Source organism: Athene noctua, chromosome 2, assembly GCF_965140245.1.
Source record: "Athene noctua chromosome 2, bAthNoc1.hap1.1, whole genome shotgun sequence".
Lineage (NCBI taxonomy): Eukaryota > Metazoa > Chordata > Aves > Strigiformes > Strigidae > Athene > Athene noctua.
The window spans coordinates 73,752,392-73,778,607 of NC_134038.1; the positions used below are offsets into that span (position 1 = coordinate 73,752,392).

A 26,216-nucleotide genomic window follows, 5' to 3' on the forward strand; every position below is an offset into this window, starting at 1 on the left:
ATGTCCACAGGTTCCCCATATAATTTGAAATGATTATATGATGTTCTGCCTCAGAAACAAGGGAAAATTGACAGCCAGTTCCTCTCAGCCGTCCTTTGAGCTGCCTAGCTCTGCAACCCCAGAGTCTACGTTAGAAATATACCACAATAAAGTCTCCACAAGAATATTTTTAACTATTGCTACCTGCCTTCAGTATGCATCACATCTGCTAAAGTTACCAGCAAAATAATTACTCCCATTGACAAGACTACAACGATGTAGTAATAAAAGAGTTATGCCGTGCTCTATTAGAAACAGAAATCCCAGACCATTTCTGGAGTCCAGCTTTTTTACTGGCTAAGCAACAGGTTGCATTTTATAGATCAAGATTGGCTTGCAATGTTTGCAGTTAGAAAAGCTCATTCTGGCTTGAAAACTGAGTAAACATAGTCAGGAAGTGATTGAAGGAGCACGGACTGCCAAGATATAATTTATAGTTACTTTCCCACACTTTAAACTATAGTTCTATTCTTTGGACTCCAAAATTATTGATATAATTAAAATACTAGATTGCCAATCCAGAAGTGCCTGATACTATCTAATTCAATTGTCACTGTTTATTTCAGTTATTTATTTCAGTCCATTTTTAAAGCCAAGTCATCTATTGCAAACAAACCTGGAAAGAAATCATTCCAAAAACATACACACACGCACATATATATACACACATACATAAATAAACTTAAGTCCTATTATTGCCATTTCAATCTAAATTATTTAAGCAGCTACAAAACAATTCTCCGTATGGATCAGATGAGCTGGTGGTTAAGCAGGCAAGTCTTGTTAAGCTCTACTCTGAATCAGAACTCAGCTCTACTTTGAATGAGAACACTACTTTTAGAAGATGAATGAAACACACCTCTCGGGGGGAGTAGGAGAATAGTCTTCTGCAGTCATGAAGAGACCATCTCTCTAGGACAAGTATTTTCACTCCCTGATATTTGGCAACTCAGAAACTATCCCAAGATAAGTATGTTAGGCAAGTTCAGTTTCTGTCTTCCTTCCCCCACACTCCCACCAGCACACCTAGAAGAACTCCTTGACAATGTCCCACATGGCATCCTCGTCTCTAAATTCAAGAGACGTGGATTTGATGCACTCAGTGGATAAGGAATTGGGTGGATGGCTGCACTCAGTGAGCTGCAGTCAATGTCTCCACGTCTGAGTGGACAGCAGTAATGAGTGGCATTCTTCAGGGGTTGGTACTGGGACCAGAGCTGTTTAACATCTTTGTTGGTGACATGGACAGTGGACTGAGTGCACCCTCAGAAAGTTTGCTGATGACACCAAGCTGTGTGGTGCAGTTGACATGCTGGAGGGAAGGGATGTGCCATCCAGAGGGACCTTGACGGCCTTGAGATGTGGGCCTGTTCAAACCTCATGAAGTTCCACAAGACCAAAACCAAGGTCCTGTCCAAGGGGTTGAGACAATCCCAAGCACAATACAGGCTGGGTGATGAGTGGATTGAGAGCAGCCCTGTGGAGAAGGACTTGGGGGTAGTAGTGGATGGAAAACTGACTATGAGCCAGCAACCTGCACTCCCAACTCTATCCTGGGCTGCATCAAGAGAAGTGTGGCCAGAAGATCGAGGGAGGGGATTCTGCCCCTCTACTCTGCTCTTGTGAGACTCCACCTGCAGTGCTGTGACCAGCTCTGGGGTCACCAACATAAGAAGGACATGGACCTGCTTGAGTGGGTGGAGAGGAGGGCCACAAAGATGACCAGGGGGCTGAAGCACCTCCCTTATGAGGACAGGCTGCGAGTTGGGGTTGTTCAGCCTAGAGAAGGCTCTGGGGAGACCTCATAGAGGCCTTCCAGTACTTAAAGGGGGCCTACAGGAAAGATGGAAAGGAATTCTTTCTCAGAGATTGTAGTGATAGGATGAGGCACAATAGTTTTAAACTCAAAGAGAGTAGATTTAGATTAGATAGAAAGAAGAAATTCTTTCCTGTGAGGGTGGTGAGGCACTGGAACAGGTTGCCCAGAGAGGCTGTGGCTGCCCCCTCCCTGGCAGTGTTCAAGGCCAGGTTGGACGGGGCTTTGAGCAACCTGATCCAGTGGAAGGTGTCCCTGCCCATGGCAGGAGGGTTGGAACTAGATGATCTTTAAGGTCCCTTTGAACCCAAACCATTCTGTGATCCTGTGAGAACAAAGGTGACCTGGACTACAATGTTCCAAAACTGCACTCAGCTGTTAGAGGTAACTGAGGCAATGGCAGAAGCGTTTTGACAGTCAAGGATTTGACCAGGATAAAGCAGTCAGTTGTCCCTCAATGGAAGCTCCTTCCCCTTGGTATCTCTGCTGATTACAAATGCACTTCAGCTGTTTGACTGCTGCCACAGCTGTGCCAAAGTTTCCACCCTTCTGCACCCCAAGCTTTCCCCTACATGCTGACTCCAGACTCCTTATTTGCTTCTCTCCTTCAGCCTTTACATCTTCCCAACTCATTACATGTATGTCTGTGTAGAAACATGACCATAACACTATATAAAACCTCAGTATTTTTACACTGTTCCCTTTTTTCCTATTCTCACATCTATTTACATGGAGCAGTATTTTACAACAGTGTGCATGGAAATGACAATTCTACTTTATTTTCAGTGGGGTAATATATTTAAGCAACCTGCAATGCAAAGTTTGGTTTCTAGTGATGATTACAAGGAAAATTCACCCTCAAGTATCAATTCCATTGCATAGTCTTGCCATGAGTCAGTTTTCTAAGTAGCAATCACCAAATGCCATCAGTTTTTTTGCCAGCCTTTTAAGCACATCTGTGCCAGCTAACTCTATGCCATTAAAGTATTAAAAAATAAACTTTATTTCTGTACAAGATGAAAACATTTCAAACACAGACCACACTATTGCTTATTATGGATTGCCACCTTGGTACCAATGAAGACATACAGAAATTCACCCAAAAGTAAAGTGTTTGACTTACAGTCATTAATCCCCAAGTCTCCCTTCTGAAATACTCTCAGTCCAGAAAAGAAATATTCCATTGTTTCTCAAGAACATATTTTGTATTGCGCTAAAAATACCAGCAAAACAAATACAGCATTTGCTGGTGTCTCCTGTTTCAGGCCTCCTTTACACCCGTACACATTTTGAATTGTATGCCTTTCTGCAGTTTCTTTTGGATAGTTGAAAGAATAAATGGGGGCAAAATAAGTATTCGAATAGTTAACATTACTTTACAAATTAAAACACACGAAGACTTATCCGGTATTAATACCTTGAAACAAACATGCAATTCTCTTACAGATAGGATTTCTTCAAGCTTGAGGATACTGGGAAGTACTCTAATCTGAAAGAGGTTCAGACGTTTTAGGACTTTTTTTAACCTGTCTGAATTTTTAAAAATATATAAAACTTGAGAGAAGACATTTGTATTAATAACTTTTCAGTAATGAAAAGACTTTTCAAAGTCTTTTTCAAAGTTCTCAAATTTCTCAAATGGCAGGTATGCTGATAGCTAAGATAACCAGCATTAGCCATTTATCTATCTCAGTAGCTGTCCTGCAGCATATGAAAAAAATTATTGAAAAAAAAAATTAATAGATAAGAATCAAATTCAGCTTTATTAGATTTGTTGAGATTCCTCAGTCAAATCAGTGTTTATTAGACACAGTTCAGGTACGTTTAGAGCATCAAGTTCCAGCCAAGAAAAACAAGAAAAAGTGTGGTAGCAGGTAGACAACAAATACTGCATACATTTATGAAAAGATTTAGAAGTTTAAAACTTTCTTAGCAAGGTGTGTTCTTTTTTTTTTTTTCATTTTTAAAAAAATCTTTAAAAATCTTTTCCTTTTTTAAAAATCTTGTCTAAAATCTTGTTAAAGATCAAATTATTGTGATCCTGCCTGATCTTCACCATCATCTTCTCCAAGAAAGTTCTGTTTCCCCTTTACTCTGAACATGGTGTTTTGCTTCTACAATGACTCTGGTCATTAACTTCACTACTTTAACATAACCTGCCTGATTCCTGTATCAGATGAGGGAGCTGAAGGTAGAAATATAATGCTTGATTCTAGTGTTCTCACTGCACTTAATCTCGCAGCTGCATAATGTCATGTTCACCTGAGAAAGATCCCTGAGTTACCATCAAGTTCTACCACTGAAAATGGTGGGCTACCTCTTTGTGTTGTACAGAGCAATAAACTGATGCATTCCATCTTTCAGGAGGAGGAACTGACTGAACTGTAATACGATCCCTAAAACAGGTTGAAAGAAAGAACATGGAAAAGAAACTCTACTGCTATTTCAGCAAGTTGAACCGTTTGCAAGTAACTTTCTGCTTTCAGTATTTTCTTTCAATTAATGAAGGCACAGATTAATTACAGATCTTTTTCCCCAGATAACTTTTTTGTCCTTGTGAGTGTAAGAAGCAAGCAAGCAAGCAAAAAATAAGTCATACCTCAGTATCAGATTATTCTATAGAATTATTAGCCAGAAAAGCTTTGGCTGCCTCTCCTTATAAAGACAAAGCATTTAGTGGGAAATGAACAAAAAAGTCCCACTGTTGCCATCTCTGTTTACCACAGTCCATCTGCCTGTACACACTCAACCACCAGGTAAAAGCAACACTGAAATTAAAGACATTTTATGCCACTGACTTAATGAGGAGAAAATGTCATCCTCTGCACCTTGAGCAGACAGCAGATACATCAATACACTGTGGTTTTTTCCTCCCAGTTAATAGCCGAATTAAAAATTACTAGAAAAATCACACAGACCAGACCCTATGAGGGATATTCTTCATGGCAGCTAAGCAACAAATCAAAAACCTATCATGCAATGTATTACATATGAGAGGAAGCTAAAGGGACATAGGCTCCATACAAAACAAGGTTTCCTGTTTCACTTCAAAGATTTGTACAAATTAGAGAATGAATAATGGTGGCTTCCCAAGTTTTTAGGCTATCCTTGTGGTTCACAGGAGTTCACATTCTATAGTCTCATTAAGAACTGTTTAAATCTCAGCCTATAACATTTTCTAGGCATGAAGATGACACTATTTGCCAATGAACTTGAGAACCCCATTTTTATGTTTAACTTGTCCTATCTATGTTAATGTCTGAACAGTAATGAGACATATCCTTTATAAAACCAGATTAAACAGATTTGTAAACTGCTACATGGAACTATGGTAAATTCAATTTGGGAAGGAAATGAAGGCTTCTCTCTTCTTCATGACTTAATCAAGAACCCTTCCAAGAAGGCTATTAAGGGGGAGAGGTGGCAGTTTGCCTCACAAGTGATGGCAGCAGCCCCTAAATCAACTGTCACACAGCTTCAAACCCTAAGGAGTCATCAGTCATGCTTGCAAGAGGGGAAGGAGCAGCCTCCTTCCTTGAGATCAATGAGGCAAACACAAAATACTCCTTCTGCTCTCCTAAGGATGATTGATGACTCCTTAGCAGCTGAAGTGTGTGACATTTGATTTCACTCACTGATAAGACTGTGTCTATCCAAACACCTTCTAGTTAATGTTTCCAGGGCCCCTACATAGCTGTTCTTTGTGACGTTTTACACAAAGCTCAATTGTTCAATGATTAATGAATTTCTCAACAATAGGAGAGAATTTTGTAACTGTGTTGCTTGATATTCTGATGACAACACAAAACAGGAATCCAGGCTCCTCAAGAAAAATAGTGGGAGATCTCCTGCACTTGTCAAACAACATTTAGTGTGGGAAAGAGACATAAATGAAAACTGTTTTTTTTCCTTAACACTTTAAAATATACCCTTTAGGTTTGCTTTCCAGAAAACCTAATGCATTGATTGATTAAAAATATTTTCCAAAACTTTAAGCAGATTTACACATGATTACAGATTTCAGACTTGAAACATACTTTATAGCTTTCTTATTTTTCTTATAACACCATAGTCTTATCCAGTTATTTAATATTTTGAAATTATGCAATCAGCATAAATTGAAACTGTGCTTTGTAATGTATCTACAAGGAACACTTTTATTTATAGGTTTTAAAACATGCTTGCTTTATATTACATCTAGTTGTATCAAAGGTCTTTTTAAATCAATTTTTTTAGTATCATGTAAATTGCACAAAGTTATTTACATACATTATAGGGCTTGTACCCAATTTTTCTGTTCTTAAGATCGATATTGAAATAAATGTTTCAAGCAGCTGTATTTTTATCTATCTTATAATATCACAATCAGAAAATGCAAGAATGTTTTTTGACCCTGGTTTTATAAGTGCTATGTTCAGCTGGATTCTGCCCAGGATGCCTTTGGAGTTTTAGCACTTTGCACAAAATTAACAAATCTCTGATAAATGCAAGAACCAGGCAACTCCGAAGTCTCTCAGAAAATACATTCGAAGGGAGCTAAACAGGTTGTCAATTATATCCGTAAATCTTTTTTCAGTTCTTTTAAGGTCAAGTGCTTCATATACAAGTCTGAACATTACTTTCCTTTGTCTGTTAAGTTTGTTCATCAAAAAGCATATTGGTAAATCAGAAGAATAATACTGCAGTAAAGTCCAGCAAAAGAAGATGAGAGTGGCTATCTTAACTCTTCAGAATGAATGACAGTAACAGAATGGCACTACTGTCAAAGAAAAACACTCCACATAACCTTTATCATTTTGCCAAAACCAACCCACCAGAAGAAACCATACACAAATTCCAAGTTGGACTTGTCAAATGAATCTTCTATTTAAAATGTGAAACAAAAGCATTGCTTTTGCCAAACACTGCTAAGCTTTGCTGAGGCCTCGCATGAAAAACCATGAGCTCCAACTATTTAAAATTCATATTTGATGTAAAACTTGGGCTTGTTCCCACTTAATGCAAATAAGAGACTGCACGTTACCTTGAAGCTCTTTAAATTAAAAATGATACTGACACAGAACTGTGCCAAATTAACTCAGCTATGATGAAATGATTATAAAAACATGGTGTTACGAACTGTCTTGGCACTTAAAGACATGATGAAGTCTCCATAACAGTCTGAAAAACTGTTAAAATGAAAATAAAGACTGGTTTTGAAGTCAACATTTTGTTTCCAAAATATTATGCTCTTAAGTAATTTAATACACTAAATATGAGATAGAAAATCAAACAGATGTTTATGTTGAAAAATATACTTTTAAAAACACTTTTAACAGAATTCTAGATTTCTAATGCTGACATACTTTAATGTTATAGACTAAAAAATAATTTAGGTATGACCTTTTGGACTATAGTGTTTGGTCTATAATATAACCTTATAACCTTAACATGTATTTTTCTTCACTAAAAAAATGAAACAGCTTTTCTTTCTAAAACAGATATAAAAATCATTACATTCTCTGTCATGGTTCATTATGAGACAAACTAAAACCATACACAAAAGATGTCCTTATCAATGCCAGTAACTGTGGTTAAGGACAGCAAAATTGACAGGTAAACAGGAGTTTACATCATACAGGGTCTCATCTTCCAGTGTGAAGTGTACTACCTCAGATACTTCAGCATATCATATGAATACTCTCCAACTTGAGGAAGACTCCTGCTCTGTTATCCACTAATGAGAACCTGTATTTTTAAAGTATATGAAGATTTTTTTGAAGGGTATGTTCAACATCAGCTACAGTTCTACCAGAAGTAGCTACTTAAAGTGGTAACAGATAAATCCCAAATTCCTTTCCGTGTCACATATATTAGGAAGCAGGGAAGTCGAATTCTTCAAGGGAAATTATGTTCTGAAACCATCAGACAGGCTTCACTTAAAAACTAAATTCATACACAGATAGGGGTTTGTATGCATCACTTTGCCCTTCCCTCTCATTTCTCTTGAACCCAGTTAACTCCAATTAATTTATAAGTATTCAAACACTTCCATGAAAACAGCTGATCAGCTGGAAGACAGAGAGATCTTACTGGTGTGTTCACAGAAAGAACTTACTGATATGTTCACTGTGTGCTCAGAAATACCTACTAGACTCCAAATAACCTACATGGAAGAGAACATTTGTGAATACCCAAACCGGGAGAAGTCATAATGGGAGGTTATGGGAGCTGCAGGGTAGGTGGGAAGAGAGGCTAAATATGCGTGAGTGCCCACATCAACCTGTGGAATACATAAACTCAAAGAAATACAAATAATTCCCAGAAAGAGTTGAGGCAGACAAAAAGTGAAGAAACCAGAGAAGACTCGTGGAAACCTGCCTGATTTCCTCTGAGCACCCAGTCCACCCACTCGGCATGCTCACAGGGAAACCCAACTTGCATCACTGTGACTCTCAAGCTGACTGTTCCTGGGAATGCCTTGAAGAGACAATGGTTTTCCAATTTGTGGCCATGAGATGACCAGACTGTTTTAGAGCTGGAACTCCTTATTTGTCCAAAAATTTAAAAATTCAAAGGCTTTTTCCTGACCCAGAAGACATCTTCAACTACCAACATTTTCCATTAAATGGTCCACCCTTCACCATCTACTCCTATTGTTCAGAAAACTTTCACTCTGGCATTTCCTAAATTCTAAATGCTTAACTTTGAAACATGCAAAAAAGCATTGTGTGTTTTGGAAATTTGCAATTCTGCAGTCTTCTAGAATTGTTAAACATCGTTATACTTCTTAGAATAAATGTCTATTTAAAACAAAGCAAAAAATGCTAAATTAACAGCTTCAAACCCTTGTACCTACTCTACAGTAGCTGAAAAACATTACAGGTTGTCATCCTCCATTTGTATGCATTAGTAAAGGAGGAGAGGTACTTTTACCGATTTAACAAATTTACTGATAGAAATGGAATGTGTCATCCTGAATTCCATTTTAGGATCACATTTGCAGTATGCTCGAGTTCTCACCAACATTTTCTTTTCACTTTTCCTGGCCTGTTTTCTCCAGCAAGTTTCCTTCCTGTCTTGTAAGTTTCCCAAGTCCTTCTTATCCAGTAAAACCAATCTGAAACCCAAACCTTTCACTCAATTCACTTTATCATCACCCACACCACTTGTCTATCCCACTGTCTACTTCCCCAACAGGACTCAAAATCCTGTTGATTTCAGGTCTCCTCCATTACAAACACTCCCATTCAAATCCATGCCCTTCCTTAAACTTACACTCATTAGTCACTATTATACCCTCCCCCAGCTCCGTGAAGTTATCTTTTCAGCTAATCAATAAATCATTCCCCTTAACCTAAATCTAAATTCTAAAACCTTCAGAGCTCTCCCAGTACACCTTGGTTCCTCATAAGATTTGTCTCATGTCTCTCACATCCTTTTTCAGTTTTTGGTGTGGCTTAAACCTAGTCTATTTATCAATTACTAGGCCAATGCTGGGCCATGGCCTCAATCCATGGTTTCCTAGATCCTTTTTTCACATCCCCTTCTCAGTCTTCCCAAACACAGAACTATGCCACTGTCTAATGAGTAGTCTGTTTCCATGTAAGAGTCCCCATTTTCTTCTCTCCTTTCCTGGCAGGTACCAACCACTAACTCTGCGATTACTCTGCATCTGGTCCTGCCTTCTGATAGACCAAAAGGAAAAGGGGAAGGCTTGCAGACCATAAAGGGAAAAGACCCTAAGAAGCAATTGGCTATTTGCACATTATAAACCAAGTCTTAAAATTCTCTTTTGCCAGCAACTTTAAATTACTCTCTACATTAAAAAAAAAAAAAAAAAAATCGTGTTCAAATCACAGAATGGACAGCTATTATTTGCTCACCTGAAATATTTGTTTCAAGGAGAAAAGTGCTCGTCTCAGCTCTCGTCCATTGGAATTGTAAAGTTTTTCTGGAAAAAAAAAAGGACAACAGAAAGAAGTTCAGCATAAACAATACTGACAACATAGCAAACAAGTAGTACAGATTTCAAAAGACTTTGAGTGGAAGAGCCATAGCACCCATTTCCCTTTAGACAGACCGCTGTTAAAAAAAAGCTGATTTAATTTTTACTTATACAGGACTCATTTATTAAAAAAGTGCAAGTAAAACCAGTGTTTAATTGTCTATAACTTCAGATGACATCTCCCAGGTAAATTCACAAATCAGTGAGAAACAATGCTCTAAGGAGTTTTTGAAAATGCCTAGAAATACTACTCTTTCTACATTAGGGTAGATTTAGGGCTTACTGAAAGTACCAGATTAGTCTCAAAATACTCAACTGAGAGCACTCTTTGCTTTTGTTATCAAAGCTAGAGCCACTGAATCCCATCCTTGACTGCCTTCCCTCTAGACATTCTTTTCTCATGTTCTCATCTTTCTATTGTTAAATCCCTTCTGCAATGGCGATGAATGTTAATACCAGAAATAGTCGGACAGTCTGTTCTAAGCATAATTCAAAACAGTGTTTTATTCTCATGAAAACTGATCTTGATCTTTTACTAAATGAGGCAGAAGCCTTCTTTTCATCATCCAGTACTGAAATGTATTGCTTAATTTATTCCCCTACTAATGCATACTCATAGAAGCAATTTAAAGAAGACAAAAGCAACCCCTCTGTTATCTTTCTGAACCCTGCCACAATGTTTGTGCCTTTGGAATAAGTCTTGGATTGTACATCTCAAGGTTATTATTGCATATTTGGAAAGAATTTGAGACTATACGTGGATGGAGCTGAACGTATGCTCTTCAGGTCTACTACGTTTGGCATATCTGATAGAGAGAGACTATATGCAACACTTCTACAGTCCTAAATTGGTTTTTACTACACTAATGAAATCTGAGGACAATTACAAAGGAAAATCAAATCTTCACGGTCACCTCTCATGACACACTTTTTCTGACCCACAGATTATCATGAAAGGATCTTCTCTGCAACGGACAGTGGCCAGCAGTTCATGAGATCAAAGCTGGAATGCCCATGGAGTGGGAATATTGTTATGAGAAAATTAAATACCAAACCCCAAAGTTTTATTTCTCACTTTCCCTTGACTATTTCTCTTTTAATTACCACTTTACAATATACAATCAAATTTTATTTCCCTCTCTCAGAAAGTTACAAAAAAGGCCTAGCATTTGAGGATTCAATGCATTTATAACTCAGTAATAATTTTTTTGCTTCAATCAAAGAAGGCAGGTTTTAATTTTAGAAAAACATTTCTTATTCCCAACAGCCATCTTCAACCAAAGGAAAAATGTGAAGTGAAACTTCAGCAAAACTTACACTTTTTTTTTGGTAAAATTTGAAAGTAGTCTTGTTCATCCCTAATTGCCTCTGATTTCAAAGGCAGAATGTGTAGAATTGGCAAAACTATTGTTGTTATAAGTTGTCTCCTTCCCTGCACTGTTTATAGATTCCTGACAAAACACTGAAGGAACGGATTTCACTTCAAGCCATAAACTTACAGGCATACTTTAATTACTCTCGCTTAAAAACGCATTGGCATGTGAAACTACATTTCTTGGCAGGATAAAGAGTAATTTTGTCAGGAAAGCTTAAAGAATAATAAAGGTCTTTTAAGACCCGGTCTGTCAACTTTACATGCCATATTACACAAAATATTCTTCTTTGAAAGATACCTCCATCTGGCATTTGTTATTACTAATTTCCCTCTATTCATAATTCACCAGCATCATTACGAGTAGAATCTCTCCAAACAAGGCAGTACATTATCATCTTAATTAAGAGAGGCACCACTTTTTAAAGTGCTGGCAACTTGTACATAAGTATGAGTATCCTAACAAATGCCATCTGTTGATCTTGGTCTTAAACAAGAACAATCATCATCCCGGCCCGGGGTAAAGTCCTAATGAACCATTGTTATGATACCATAACACTGGTTGCTTTCATTGGTGCGTGCAGATTTTTGGTATGGCTCAGAGGAACAATGTTGAACATTTTTCATCTTGGTCTTTTCACAGAGCATTAACATCGTCCTTGGCAATCAGGACAAACAATGCTCTCCCTGCTCACGTGTAGCAAAGAGGACAGAAGTTATTAACTGCAGCTCAAAAAGGGGTCTATCATTTGAGCTGAAGAATCAATAACTACCGGAAGTATCAAGCTTGGCAAGAGCAGTGGCAACAAGACAGCAGCAGGTATAGCAAATGCTTGAGCTGGTCTGACACCCCTTTTGAGGAGCAACAGTCCAGGTAAGCAATCTCATTTCTGACATCAACTACCAGGGTGCAGCAATCTATGCAGAAACAATTTACATTGGCAGATCCCTCCTCACGTGGAGCTAATATTGTTGAATCAGCTCAGAAATACAAGAAATACAATCCTTCACCTGGTATTCTTACACATAGGCAATATGGGCAGTAAGTCTTGGCACCCACTTCTTACAGTGTTGGCAACCATCAGAAATATTCACAGAGCATAACCCAAGGAGGAAAGTGAGGTGGTCACTCCTTGGACTCATGCTACATCAGATATTTTGGTTTAGAAAACCACAGTCCAGGCTGAACCTCACCCAGGGCAAGAAAGCCTGCATAAGCCAAGATACTGCATGCGTCACCTTATAAAAACCTGTACTTTTATTGTATTTCTGTGTGATTTTTTTTGAAAACAATAAATGCGTACAGCTCAGGGACACTCAATAAGATGCTCTCAAGGCCTTACAGGATTCCTATATGTCAACAATAACCTTAACACCACAGGGACTACGGGGCTCATCCCAAAAGCCCCAGACTGCAGCCAAGGCTATGAAAATGCATCAGCAGAAACTGAAAAGCTGAAATAATTCATAATCTCTTTTTCTATGGTAGAAAATCAAATTAAAAAAACAGAGAGGGAAAGGCACATATGCTTATGATGTTTTCACACTGAAGACGATTCAGAAACCACACAGCAAATGCTTTTTAAACACTTGCTATTTTACATAAGCAATTTAAAGCATTTCCCTTTTTAAACAGACAAAGAAATAGCCTTCCATGCTAAAGCACAGAAGTGATTGCAATTCCCATGGTGCATCCCTGGCAGAATTGACTTAAATTGAAACAAATGGTGCCTATGGCTTCGAAACAGGAATCCAACCTGCTAATATCACCAGAACCAAAAAATTCTGAGGTGCTCCAGGGACAGCTCAAAAGACCTACATGCTCATTCCTTTGTTATAATGTAGATAAGCTTGAATACATACACCAGGACTGCTTTATGCCAGAAACTGAACTTCCAAAATTCAAGCAGGAACACTTGCTGCTACACCTGTCCCTAAAACTTCATGAGCCCCTTTGGTAAAACACGTCTCCCATTCTTTCCAAGGTCAGGTACAGGTTAGAGACATACTACACTCATACTATTCAAAATTAGAGAAGGTAAAACAGGTCAGGGTCAGGGATTTTGACATATCTGACTGTATTTACGTATTAATGACTGAATTTCTCAAAGTTATGTCCTGATAAACTATGGTATTGCAGTTCTTTTTTACTACCTTTCCTCAAGAAATAAAGATTTGCATCTGTGGCTGTGAAATAGGTTTAATTGCAGATGCCTACATGATAGAAGACTCTCCTGGTGGTTCCCTCTGATGTTAACGAACACTAGAGGGCACTGCTTATTTCTTTATTTTATGAAAGAAAAGGCACTCTGTCCCTCCATGGGCTTCCCACTGATTGAGCAATACTCTTTAGGATGCTGAGTGTGTATTTCATTAACCTTGAAATCCTGCTTTTTATCTTTAGACTGTAGGACATACTGAGAAATTAAAAAGCATCAGCACGGCCAAACTCAAACATTCAAAATCAGAGTCAACTCAAACTCAAAATCAGAGAAACTATCTGATAGAAAACTAGGTACTGGTATAGACTTGAGTTTATTTACCTTCCTGTAACAAGCAAGAGTCACATTTGTTAAATTATCCTTCATGTCATAACGGGTAGGTATATCCTTGAAATACAAAGAGATTCCCTTAGTTCACCTCTTCTTTCTACAGGCAGAGCATCAAAGATAACTGGGATTCTGATATAGACAGTGAGATACAGTATGAGAGTTAGCAACCTACAAGTGCCTACTTTCTTGCAATGGCAGAACTTTGGTCTAGAGAAGGCTTCATGTGCTAAAGGAAAAATATTATTTATTACTCTGGGGTGTTGTTTGCTTTTACTTTTGTAAAAATAACTCTCCTAGAGAGGAAAGGAAAACAACTCAGGGTGGGTGAAAAGGATGTTCTCTAGGTAAATTTGGTACAAACATGGCAGTGAAGGCAAGGCCGTTTGGTTTGTAATCATCACCTTTTCAGAAAGCAAGAGAAGCCTTTAAATTTTTTTTTTTTTTTAATCAGCTTTCAAAGGGGCTTCTGTATTTTAAAAGACAACTGTCAGAAGCTCAAATTTTGTTGGGTATTCTTTTTTGATTACTTGGAAAAAGAGACATTTAAAAAAATAATAACTGGTATTTATATTCTTAATGAAAATATTTTCTTCTGCTTTTTATAGGAAAAACGGTGTTTTAAATCCACAATAATAAAAGAAAAAACAGAACTGACTGAATATTGCTTGGTTCAGCCCCATGTGTTACACCTAACCTCTGACCGACAGGGTACCATCCTCCTCCCTTCCTCTTCCATCACACCCATTGAATTAGTCCCTGGGATATAGTAATTTATGTAGCATCAGCCTTTTGAGCTATTGGCAAAGGCTCATGAACATCTGGCTGAGCACAAATGGGAGTTGCTCTGCTTCACTTGCTGCTGCCTGAATGACCTCCACGTCTCCCATCCATGCCTCTTTTCTTTAAACTATAATTTCAAGATGAAGCTCCTTTCCTTACAAAAACATAAAGGGAGATTAACTCCACATTTGATTACATTAGCAGGGTACCTGGTGCAGATCTAATTAAACAACATTTGAAACATTTCCTGCCATTCATTTCTAAAGTCCTTGCATAGGATGGAAGTAGAAATATTCTCTGGCTTCCACTAGCCACTTACAAAATGGCTAGTACTTAGAAACTAAAAACTTAATCCTTGTCCCTGCAACAATGAGTAAAACATTATTTTAAGTGCTCACTAGAAAGAAGTATTAGTGATAGAAGTAACAGTAATAGTCTTTTAGAAATTAAACTAACTGCCTAAGTTTCCACCCGCACTGATTGGGGGAAAAAAATAATGAACAAAGAAAAATGTTTACAACAATAAAAGAACCTCTTTCTGCAAATGCCAAGTACCACACTTCCAAATTTATTACTATGCTATTCCAATTTTAAATGGGTGTTATTCTATCTGAATGAATTTGCACAATTATAAAACTGTGTAAAAATGTGAGCAGCATGGCAACAAGTCAAGGCATACGGGTCCAATCCTGTGAACAGGCTTCAGGAATCAGCCTGGTAGACTTCACTGGGTTACTCGAGTGGGCCCATGAGTACATATAGTGCTGCAGTTCTATAAAACAACTGTATATAAAAGTAATTAGTGCAGTGTGCCAGTCTTTCACTGTATGTCAAACAAATTAAAGCAGTCCTCTAAGAAAAGACCTGGTCCTGTGCCAGGAATAGGCTCTCTTTTCAGTTTTGCTTTTGTTCACAAAAGCTAGTCATAAATGTGTTGGCCAGACAAGGCACTCTCCTTTTCCTCCCGGACTCCCTAGAAAGTACACGGAGAAGGGATTCATTCACAGGCACAATGCCTACTACTGCATTAACACAATAGCTGCTTCTGCTGAGATTACTTCATTTTACGTGTTACAAATCTTTGTATTTTCTCTGAATTTGATCTTATTTTCTCTCTATAAACAGTTTGTTACGCATTAATTAGTGCAACACATCACATGTGAACTCAAGATATATATTCTCCCACTGATCCAGAGATAAACAATTAGCACTTAGCGAGGAAAAGGAGTTTCCTCACAATAAAGGACCCGAGGCCAAGCAAGTGGCTGTGTACAAGTTTCGGGAAGCCTGACCACGCCAACGCCGAGCCCATGTCACCATCAGCACTGACTGCTTTGGAGGAATGTGCAGGCTGCCTCCAAGGAATGCTGCCCCGGCTCCTCGTCAGAGCAAAACCTCCCTCCCTTCCTTTTCATTCAGACACACAGCAGCTGCTTCGCTAATTATCCGGGACAGTGGGTCCCCTCAGCAAGCAGGGTCCTTTGCCCCTGCTGGGAGAGGGGGATCCTTTGTGGGGAGAGGATCCTATTACGCCTGCATATGAGAAGAGTTCTCTTTCAAGCCTGCATCCTTATTCCCTTTCTCTTGTAAAGGGCCCGCAGGTGGGGAGTGGGAGGAGGGAAAGCCACAAAATAGCCTTGGACATCCTTTCCTATCCCATACCCTAAAGCCACATTGGCAGGGACTTAAAGCAGAAGGTGCAAAGAGCCACCTGCAAACCCCAGGGAGCCTGTGGGTTTGGACAGGCAGGCAGAGAGAAGTTCATGGCAGGATCTCCAGTGCGAATGAAAAATTCCCAATACAGCCAGCATTTCAGAGAAATTCTGTACACTTGCACTTAGGGAGTTTCCAGCCTCTTCAAGGGCAGAAGTCTGCTTTCCTGCTGCTGCAAGAAGCAATCGACAGAAACAGTCCCCTGGATTTCCACAGGGAGAGCACACAGGGCAGAAACCCCCTCTGGGAAGAAGGATTGGAGCTAACCTTTTTTGAACATTTCTCTGAAGCACCGAACATCCTAACTTCTACCACAAGGGAATTAACATAAAACTGTCAGCACAAGAACGATTATACATTTAAACTCAGTGAGAAACGTATCCACTCCTCCAGGTGCAAGAATCCTCCCCATGAAGTGTACCCTGATGCTTGCTCCTGTATTTCCAAGAGAGATGACATGAGATTCAATCTTTTGTATAAAAAGGAGTAACAATAAGAAAACTCCAGAGGACTGGGGAGAAAAGCAATGACCTTGAGGATGAGGAATCAGAGACATGCAACAACAAAGAAACGATGCAAAGAAAAGTACAGAAGAGCAGAGGGGACTCAGTAAGAGGGAGACATCAGGAGAGGTGAAGGTCTGGAGTACCACTAACAGAAAACCAGTAATGCTTAAACAATCACCTACAGAGAACCAAAGAATTAGGAAGTATGGAGAAACTGAGTGAAAAACTGAATCATCAGTGTAAAACAGACAGAGAAAAATGATCTTTTAAGTATAGGTCATCTTCTTTCTCAACACATCATTCCTGAACATCCTGGAGACTCCCCCAACCCTTGGTTCCAGGTTTCAGTCAATGCTTGAGATTCATTACCAACATCCAGATAAACTACAGCAACATCTAAGTAAGATTTAAAAGAAGGAGGTTTTTACACAGAGCTGGTAGAAGGGGCTTTCCAGTCTTTATTATACCCCACCCTGGGAACCTAACAGGTCTAAACTGATTTCTCCTCTTGACCATTTCTACCAAACTTCTGTTTATCCTGCTGCTTCAAGCAAACCACGTCACAGATAAACCATTAGTCAGAGTTTCCCCTTCACTAAGCTCTAAATTACTATGTCTTTGCTCCTGTAGACACATCCACATGCATGTGGAACTAGGAGGAACATTTGTCACACTATCTGTACACACTATGGCAAACAAATGCCAACGATTTATGCTAAAAGGAGATGCTAAAATGCAGCAACTGTTTATATCGTTAAGTGCAAAAGGAAACCTTCACTTTCATCTGCTGGATCCTTGGGGTTACAGCTATGGAAGCTGGTACTCTATATGTCGCACTGTGGTATGCTAAGATGTTAAAAACTGACAGTGTCAAAACTTCCTTTCACTATTTCCATTTCTAACTTAATATATTAGGGCCCTGCTTGCTCATAAGCAAGTGAAAGAAGGACATACAGGCTGATGTGGGCTGAGAGCAGGGTAAAGCTGGCTGACAGAAAGGGCTAGTACTTTTCCCCTTATTTTTATACCTCTGTGCTCGCTAGTGTTTTCCCAGCTTTGTACTGCAGAACTGCTGCTGTGGAAAAAAGAACATGAGAAAAAAAACAAACAGCAGGTTTTACTTAAATTATGAAGTAAAAATTAGAATGGGCCATTAAAAACCCAGAGTCAACAAGGAATCACTTAACTGCACAGAAAGCAGCAGCAACAACACCAAGACACTTGAATGGCTCAAGCATTTCAGTGATTTAAAAAGCCCTTTATAAATTTGTCATCTCTGGAAAGATAAAGAAAACACAAGGGGTGTTCACTGCAGAAAAGCCAGGAAAAAACCTAGCTTTTGTGGTGAGGCTGGAGCTGGAGAAATTATTGCCAGGCCAATGCCACAAAAAGCATTTGCTGCCCATTATGAGCTGAAAGCTATGAACAAAGTGGAACTGCGAGGCATCTTTGAATTCACTTATCACTTGATATATCACTGCAGCTTTTCTTTAAGTTTCCAAATTACTTCTCTCACATGTATCCCTTCTGATTTTGCAAGCTAGAAAACAGAATCCCCCTTTACAGTTACGTTTCCCATCTCGTCCGCTACCTACTGATAATTTTGGACACAATGAGGAAAGCCTGCTGTTGGAAACAATGGCAGCAAAGTAAGTACACAGAGTAGGTCCATGGACACAGTACAGATCTAGAACAAATTGCTCAAGCAGCTCGGTCTTCCTTCCTTCCTTGAAATAAAAAGCAACACTAGAAAGGCATATTCGAGAGTTACAGTTTTGCCAACAAACTAACAAAATAAAGATCCTCTGCCTCTTCAGCTCATTCATTTCAGCTATGGAACAGGCATCACAGCATACTTCTCTGCAATGATTTATTTATACAGGTCCTCTCCACTTGAATGCGAAAGGCACTAATATACTCTTAAGTTCCAAAGTGCAGGAAACAGCATTTCAGGTTGATAACTTCAAAGGAAGCCACTTCAGCATGGCCAAAAAATGCTGTGACTGCTCTTCTGTAAAAGTCAAAGGGTTACAGAAGGGAAAAGGCTGCGTAGCAAGGTCAAATATTACAGCACCGTATTACAGCAAGTGGTGATGGAAAAGACTTAAGAGGTCATCTTGTTCATCCCCCTACTAACGCAAAATTGTTCCCTGGAGAGTAATACAGTAGGAAAGTAGTTGTTATACTAAAATATAGGTTACATAATTCAAGAGAATGGGGCCAGGGAAAATTGCTAGAAAAGAAAATAATATAGAAGAACTTACTGCTTTCTTTAGAGATTACTGTAACCCAATCTGAAGCTAAAAAATAATAATAAAATTTTTAAAAAAAAGGATACTGAAACCAATCTTTAACATTTGTTTCAGTTTATAACCAGGTCTCCAAATTGCTGCCCTGTATGCTTGTGCTTGAACAAGCACATCAGTGCTTCTTGGATTACAAGTACTTAATTACAACATGCTAGTCATGATTTGAGTTTTCTGGTTTTATTCCACTTGAAACACAATGCCAACATGCTGCCCTGTGCTCAATCAGTATTTGTAAACAAAGAGCAACAAGCAAATTATATCAACCTATCACCAAAAAAAAAACCCCAAACCAAATATTTAGGCACACACCCGCTATCCCTAGAACTATGGATGCCTTATCTGTGCTGACAGCTTGGCAAGAAGCAAAACATCTGAGCTCAAAGACATCACAGGTTTTTGCCAAGAACGTGAATGAGCTCCTGAGCTTCAAGTTCAGACCAAGTTTTACTGTTGCGTAAGACATGCCAAAATATGTCAGAGGCTCTACCTCCAAGACTATGTTGTTCCAGTGATCCCAGCCCAACTTCAGGAAGTGCATCACGATTTAACCAGTCTTCAGACCTCAGAGGATGCAGCTTCCTAATTAACTGCATGTGTTCAACTTCATCAGGGGTTGTTTGAAAATTTAGACAGCACGTATGGGCCACTCATCTGATAGCAAGGCAACAGGCAAAAGAACATCAGCTGCAGCTGATAGTAAAAATCTGATAAAGCCGCTTCTCAGATAGCTAGCAATTGCAGTGGTGTGTGCATCTTTATGTAACTGAGCCTGCATTGCCTACATGCATGTGAGACTTTCCAGTCACACAGCCACACTGCTGGAGTCAATGGGTTCCAACTCAATGCTGGGTTTTCTTTGACCATTTGGAGTGGTCAGGACCAAGCCTTCACCGCAAAATTCTCGCATACAAAAATCAGTAGATGTACCTGTGACTGAGACACACAACATATATTAAGGATTAATATTTATTTGTACTTCAGCATCACTGAGAGGCATCAGCCACATAGCCATGAAGATCCCTTCTGGAAAGCTTCCAGAGGAAGCTCCAGTGGAGCTTCATCTATAGGATTTTTTTTCCCCAAATTAATTAAAAAATAGAATAAGCAAAGAATTCCAATGGAAATGCCACAGCATCTCAAGGATATCTATTTCGACATCTCACTAAATTTACTGATGACAATATTGGTTTCTAAAACAGTTTTTTAAAATTAAAATTTAATTTTCAGACCTCCTCAGTCTGAAAACTCTTGTAACTTCTCCATAGAACAGCCTCTTCTTTATGTTAAACAACTTTGTTGTAGCTCATCTTTCCTAAACCTTTGACAGTCTTTGTGCTTGTGTACATCCTCTAATGAATTCCCATCTTTAAATGCCCAAACCCAGACACAGCAATTCAACTGAGGCTTTAGTGATTCTGAGTAGAGGAGAAAGAGCATTTCAACAGACAAAGACTTGGGTTTGCTTCAGTATTAGAGAGTCACACAACAAAGAACAATCCCTTAAGTAATAGTCTCATAGTTCCTAGCAGATGTGATGTTAGTCAAAAACAGTCGGCTAGTTAACTAGCTTTCTGCAAATAACTGAATCTTTTTACATGTGTCTTGATGCATTTTAGGGTTCTTGAAGGATGCTTCTTTAGAATACTTTAAGGATATAGTTAAATTAACAGAAAGTAAGTTAACAGAAGTTGATTTGCAACAGAGAGAGAATGAAGAAATATCAGATGTGCAGAATGACAGAGCGCAGCACAAATACTTTTAGCAGATGTCAAAGTAATTCAGGGTCAGCAAGTTTCCCATCATTATAAAATTATTGGGATACATGAAAAATGCACCATTTTGGCAACTGAAAAGGAAACCCCACTAAGATCTCAAGCTAAATCCATGTCAATGCACGAATCTCATCTGATGTGGGTTCCAGATCAAGCACATGGCCAGTCCTCATGCAGTAGCCCGGGGAGGCTTGAAGGTCCTTGCGATCTGCTGGGCAACTCACCTCCCAGCAGTTCTACTTCTGCTGCACCATGTGCCTCACCACCTCCAGGGCCACACTGGCATATGTTGTGCCAGCCACCTGCACCCATTGCTGCTGCATCTGCCATACTGTGCCTTACAGCAAGAGGGACATGAACAGGCACCCCAAGAAAGTGGCACAGTGATAAGTGTAACACACTAGGAAGGGAGGTAACAGCATGGGTGAGCCAACAGTCTCAAGCTTCACATGCTGCATCCAACAGCCCTGCAAGAGAGCACTACAGTTGCTATCCTTTACTCCTATGCAATTTATTTGTCCTTCAATTGTTGTTTTTAATTACTACTCAGACTGTTGCGAATATTGAGGCTTCTCCAGCAGTGAGAACATACTCTCTCAAGGAGCTGTACATCAGACTGCAAAGATTTAACAGTGGAAGTACTTAGGTACTTCACATTGTTATAAAAAATGAGGTAAAAGCAGGGTACTGCTCCACTTTTCAAGTACCACGATTAGAACGAAGGGAGGTGCCAAAAGTCATTCATATTAAAATCAGGATAACTGATAAAAGACTGTATTCATCGAGTGGAAACTTCACTGTTGGAAACTGTCCCCCAATTTCACAGGTGAAAAATATCCCAGATTGTCCAGGATCAAGATGTATGATACTGGTAGACTCCACAACAGTATGGATGCATGTAAGAGTGAGAGAAAATACAAAGCAAATATCTGAGCAGCCGTTTCACCCACATTGACAATAAGACAAATAAAAACCGCTGTGCTAAATGCCTCTCTCAGCTGCATTTGGAAATCAGTGAGCTTGTTTATGTGCATTAGCCACACAGGTCCTATGTAGCAGCATGAGATAAGCTTACATACAAAACCACCCACTGCTCTGGCAACAGACTTTCCTTTCTGAAGCAAAAGCTGGACAATGCCTCCCCAAGCAATGGCACACTGTCCACTGGGGCACCAGGTCTTCCCCTCTCTCACCATCTGCAGAGATGAAGGCAAGAGAGACTCTGGAGCACACCTAGCCTCACTGTGACTGATTTCCCCCTTAAGTTTTCCCCCCAACACCTCCACAGTTCAATCAACAGTTTTTCTAACAATTTAAATGAAAAGTCACTTAAGCTACTGCGTTCCTTTCCATATGCCTCAGTCTTGTGCTGGTTCAGGGCAGTTTCCAGGCAAGTTTGCAATAGGCACGAAATACCACATTTGCAGCTTAACAGCTGAACAACCCAAACAATTCTTTTTATTATCAGCAAACTTCTACATCTGTATTTGTTAAAAACGGTAACAATAAAAAAATATTTCTGAAGCACCTAAGAAGAGTTTTTCTTTTAACCTCCCTAGAGGAAAGGCTATCCTCACAGTGCTCTCCACATACCACTTACCACCTACCACCCATTTATATTTTCAAACATTCCTCAAGTGCAATTTCTGTTTACCGTACCGTGCAGCACTTGGCCTGAACTTGTTTAACACATGTTCATGTTATTTATCCAAACTCATTCATCACAGTTGTAAAATATCTGACAGACAATGGAGGTTTTCCAGTATGTATCAGGCCTCTCTCTTAATTCAACCACTGATTATTTCCACCTCAAAGTAACTTGACCAAAGCCACACGAAAGCATTCAGCTATGCTAAATCTTCTTCCGTTCATTATTAATTCAGTCATTGGCTGTAAAAAGCTCCAGCTTTACTTGCCTAATTAATCAGAAGAATATAAACTACATACACATACATACTATATATACACACATAATATATACACACATTAGTCATATATAATATTAAATATTTTAAAATATATAGTTATATGTATTAGCTATACATATTCTACACATATAAATGCAACAGTTTATTTTTAGGAGGATCAACTTGATAAGAAAAGCTTGTAATATAAATACAGCCAGCTGCTATGCAAAGTGTTTCTCTATGCAAAATGTAAGGTCCTTCCACAATGGTGCCTCTTTTTCCCTCATGTTTATGGAGAACTGGAAGAGCATAGTGACCCTCAAGGCCACAGCTCTGGTCCTTCTGTTCTCCTAACCTCATCTAGGATTATATCAGTTTCCAAAAAAAATGTTACACAGGTTTCAAGCAAGTGAACTACTATTAACTCTTCACAAACACCAGATTTTGTGTTCCTGCTCTTTCTGCCTTACTGTCCTTCTCAGCTACAGCTACCATCATTTCCACAGTCAAAAGCTTGTGGTAGCTCAAAGACTACAAATGTGATGATTAGGGCTGGCTTTAACATCCCTCAAGAAAAAGATGGGCAAACAGTGATACTGATGCAAAAGTTATTCATACACCAGTGTGTTACTCAATCTTTCCTGAAGTGCTGCATAAAGTGATTCAACTGATCCTGCATTACTCACCTACAATGACACACTCTCTTCTCTACCCCTTTTATCTGCTAAAAACTAATTTTTCTTAGGAGGCAACCCCCATGAAAACAGCGATTTACTGTGAAGCAGAAGCCAATCTCCTAGCACAGAACATTTGTGGTCCCTCTGCTAAAACATTAATAATTTCTAATTTTGTGCTGTAGGCTAAAAGCTCACAGCTATGGGCAGCAATGCGTTCCCATTTACCGTAGCAAGAATAGGTCTTGTTTCAAGAGATTATACTGAAAAAATGAACTACTCGGTCTGTCAGCTGAATGAATACTCAGATTTCCTTACTCACATCCCTAAGCAACCAGTCAACACCCCTCGAGCACATGAAGATGTGGAAGTTCTCACCCTGACTGATCCCAGCTGGGCAGGCTCTCCAAACACTGTCCCGTCTCACAGAACAGGCAGTCCTGTCTTAGCTACAAAACTAAACGGTTCCCCGCTAAACCTTAAGGTCATGAAACTACAGGCCTTATTTCAGCCGCAACATTACACAGCCTTAGCTACTCATCATAATCACATATGAATGCAACCATTTCTGAAACTTCGCAAAATACCCAAGGAGCGGTTGGCATCACTAGACAGTTGCTCAGGGTTCACCCTTCACAAGTCCTCATGGATTTGTGTAACCTTTATGACTTCACTAAGGAAATAACATGACAGATTCAATATGACTTTTATGTCTGTATTTATGATAACAGTGTGCAAGAAGGTACCATTTCTTTTCCTCAGTCAGCAAGGAATTTTTCTGTTTCCTAACAGTTCAGCTAAACCAAACATATGAATATATTTTGTATATAAATTAAAACAGCTCTGGAATCTTTATCCTTAGAGGCATTCAGTACCTGACGGACAGTCTAGAGCAATCTCCTCTGGCTGATGCTGCTTGGAGCAGGAGAGTCGGACAAAATCTCCAGTGGTTCCATCCAACCTCAATGACGGTGGGAATAGTCTTCAGCCATGCAGTTTCTCATCCAGCTGACAGAGCTGATGTGTGCACTTATTGCAGCACATGTGCTACATACATTCAGCTACTTAATACAAAATTTAAAAATTCCCAGCCACAGGAAAACATAGTAAGATAAAATCCATAAATTCACAAACTCACTTAGCATAAGCATCATGTGCACTGTCAATGTAGTTTGAAATCAGACCCTGCAACTGGGAAGTAAAAACTGTTCTGCTTTCTGTGGTTACTGAGCACAAGTTCTGTACTGCCTTTTTACTTCTTGTCTCTTGAAGAAGGAAAATCTTTAATTGTTCCTTTTTTTGCATACTTTGCATTGCTCATTAACCATGCTGACACAAGTCTATAACCATAAAACCAGAAGCAAGCAAACAGCTAGGATCTGCAAGAACATTAAAAGGACCAGATCCTCCCTCCAAGGTTCCTAATAGGCTTTCCAGACTAAAAAACACGTAGTTCAAAAAGTATCATATGTGCTACAAGAAGTCAAGATCCATTCACTGTTCCTGACAAACCCACAGTGGTTTGCTGCATGGTTTGGCTGTCTCATATACTACTTTTTTTCCCCTCGAAGAACTGTGTAAAACAACACTATGAACAACATCATCACATTTTCACTTGACAGCACAGGTTGGTTAGCACAGACCTCAGAGTAAATAAACAATTCCCTGTCCTTGCCCACTTCAGGAATCTGATGCAAACATATTGGTTGTTAGACTGAATCTTAATGGAATGCTGGATCACTTCCTTTTTTTCGAAAGAAAAGATTTAGTTTTGTACAGTTGTAAGTTTATGCTGTGTTGATGTTATTTGATGGCCAAGAAACACACAGAGCAAATTATACACGATTTAAGGGACTCTTGCAAGGACAGAAGTGTCCTGGGAGAGCAAGGCCCAGGGAAAAGCTGGCGCAGTAAACTGAGAATGAAAAATCTCCACTTCTCTTAAGTCAGCTGTATCTTCTCTACTGTCTTTGAGAGACTTTACATTCCAAGAGCTAGTACAATTAGTTCTAAAGTCTATACAAAGCCACTGGAAAATAGGGATGATGATGATGATGGGGAACAAGTACAGAAGGCAGCTCCAGCAAGAAAACGATAGGGTTTGTACCTCAGATTATATTGTTAATTCAGAAAACAGGAAAATGTGGTTTCTTAGAAGAAACATAGGACATATTATTACTACTGTCTACAGAAGGAAAACCATGAAGAAATAACCAGTTGCTAAGTGTTGTCTCAGCGGTGCTCCTGGTCTGTAATCAGTACTAATCCTTCATACAGAAAACAGACAGTGATATCGAAGGAACAAAACTACCATAAGAGCAAAATAATATCCTTTTTTTTTGGACTGAAGAACTATTTCTTACTGTATATTTCTTTTTTATTGCTCTTGGCTAGGCTTTTTATGCAAATCAGTGCCCTACAGCCTACTGCCATATGCTGTATATGAGACAACCTCTCAAGTGTGTACAGAAAACTTCAGCTGGTGCAGGGTTTGGCAACTTGCTTGTTAAGTGGCATTTTAATTCATGAGCATATTAAATCCATGATGCATAATCTGCTTGGGCAGCCTGCTAGTTTTAAGATGTTAGTCTAGACCTATAAAGACCTAAATGTCTTGGGACCTATTTATTCAGGAATCAAGCTTTTCTGGAGGTTTTTTGATGAAACTGAAGTTATAATCAGAAAAAGTCAGTCACTAAACTGGAAACACTGCATTCAAAGTCTCTTGCAGCTAACAAACTTCCTTTATATCCAAGATAGGAACCCAAAGAAGTTTGCCTACATTCATT

General features: G+C 39.1%; 1 protein-coding gene across 8 annotated transcripts in view; it reads right to left on the reverse strand.

Annotated features, from left to right (window-relative positions):
- FHOD3 (formin homology 2 domain containing 3) overlaps positions 1-26,216 on the reverse strand; it is a 405,358-nt gene that overhangs the window by 211,003 nt on the left and 168,139 nt on the right. For all 8 annotated transcript variants that reach the window (XM_074899444.1, XM_074899443.1, XM_074899442.1 and 5 more), the window contains exon 4: positions 9,721-9,788. In XM_074899444.1, coding sequence (XP_074755545.1) covers positions 9,721-9,788 — 68 coding nt within the window. The remainder of the gene's footprint in view (positions 1-9,720; positions 9,789-26,216) is intronic.